At 51.3% G+C, this 759-nt stretch overlaps 1 protein-coding gene across 1 annotated transcript in view; it reads right to left on the reverse strand.

The window, feature by feature from the left end:
- SPTBN4 (spectrin beta, non-erythrocytic 4) overlaps window positions 1-759 on the reverse strand; it is a gene marked incomplete at its 3' end in the record, with an annotated part of 18,998 nt that overhangs the window by 7,503 nt on the left and 10,736 nt on the right. The window contains exon 20 of the mRNA XM_026048813.1: window positions 509-598. Within this exon, the coding sequence (XP_025904598.1) occupies window positions 509-598 (90 nt within the window). The remainder of the gene's footprint in view (window positions 1-508; window positions 599-759) is intronic.

Genomic DNA, 759 nt, shown 5'->3' on the forward strand with positions numbered 1-759 from the left:
GTCACTGTCATCATCATGGTCATTGTCTTCGCCATCATCGTCAACATCACCACCATCTTTGACATCATCATCACGGTCATCATCATCGCTGTCATCATTATGGTCATTGTCATCATCATCGTCATCGTCACCATCATTTTCACTATCAGCATGGTCATCACCATCATTGACAGCACCACGGTCATCACCATCACTGTCATCATCATGGTCATTGTCATCACCATCATCTTACACATCACCACCATCATCTTCACATCACCACCACCACCACCACCACCACCATCATCATCATCATCATCATGGTCATCATCATCACTGTCATCATTATGATCATCGTCATCATCATCATGGTCATAATCATCACTGTCATCACTATGGTCATCGTCCTCATCATCATTGTCACCTTCGCCATCATGGTCATCACCGTCATTGACATCGGCATGGGTCACTGTTATCATCATCATCATCATCATCACCCAGATGTCCAGGCACCTGCCCCACTGCTCACCTGGTTCTTCTTCATGAACTGCTGCACTGTCTGCAGGTTGCTGCCGTGGTCCTGCAGGGTGGCCAGGGGCAGCCGATCCTGGACCCAGAGCTAGGGGCGGAGCAGGACGGTGAGGTGGGGTTGGACACACTGGGAAGAGTTGGGATGGGGCAGGACAGATGACATGGGACAGGGTGGGACCAGATGGGATGGGGTGGGATGGAGTGGGATGGGGTGGAAGGGCTGGAGAGGATGGGACAGGATGGGATGGG

Source organism: Nothoprocta perdicaria, unplaced genomic scaffold (assembly GCF_003342845.1).
Source record: "Nothoprocta perdicaria isolate Ctin4 unplaced genomic scaffold, notPer1 scaffold_571, whole genome shotgun sequence".
Classification (NCBI taxonomy): domain Eukaryota; kingdom Metazoa; phylum Chordata; class Aves; order Tinamiformes; family Tinamidae; genus Nothoprocta; species Nothoprocta perdicaria.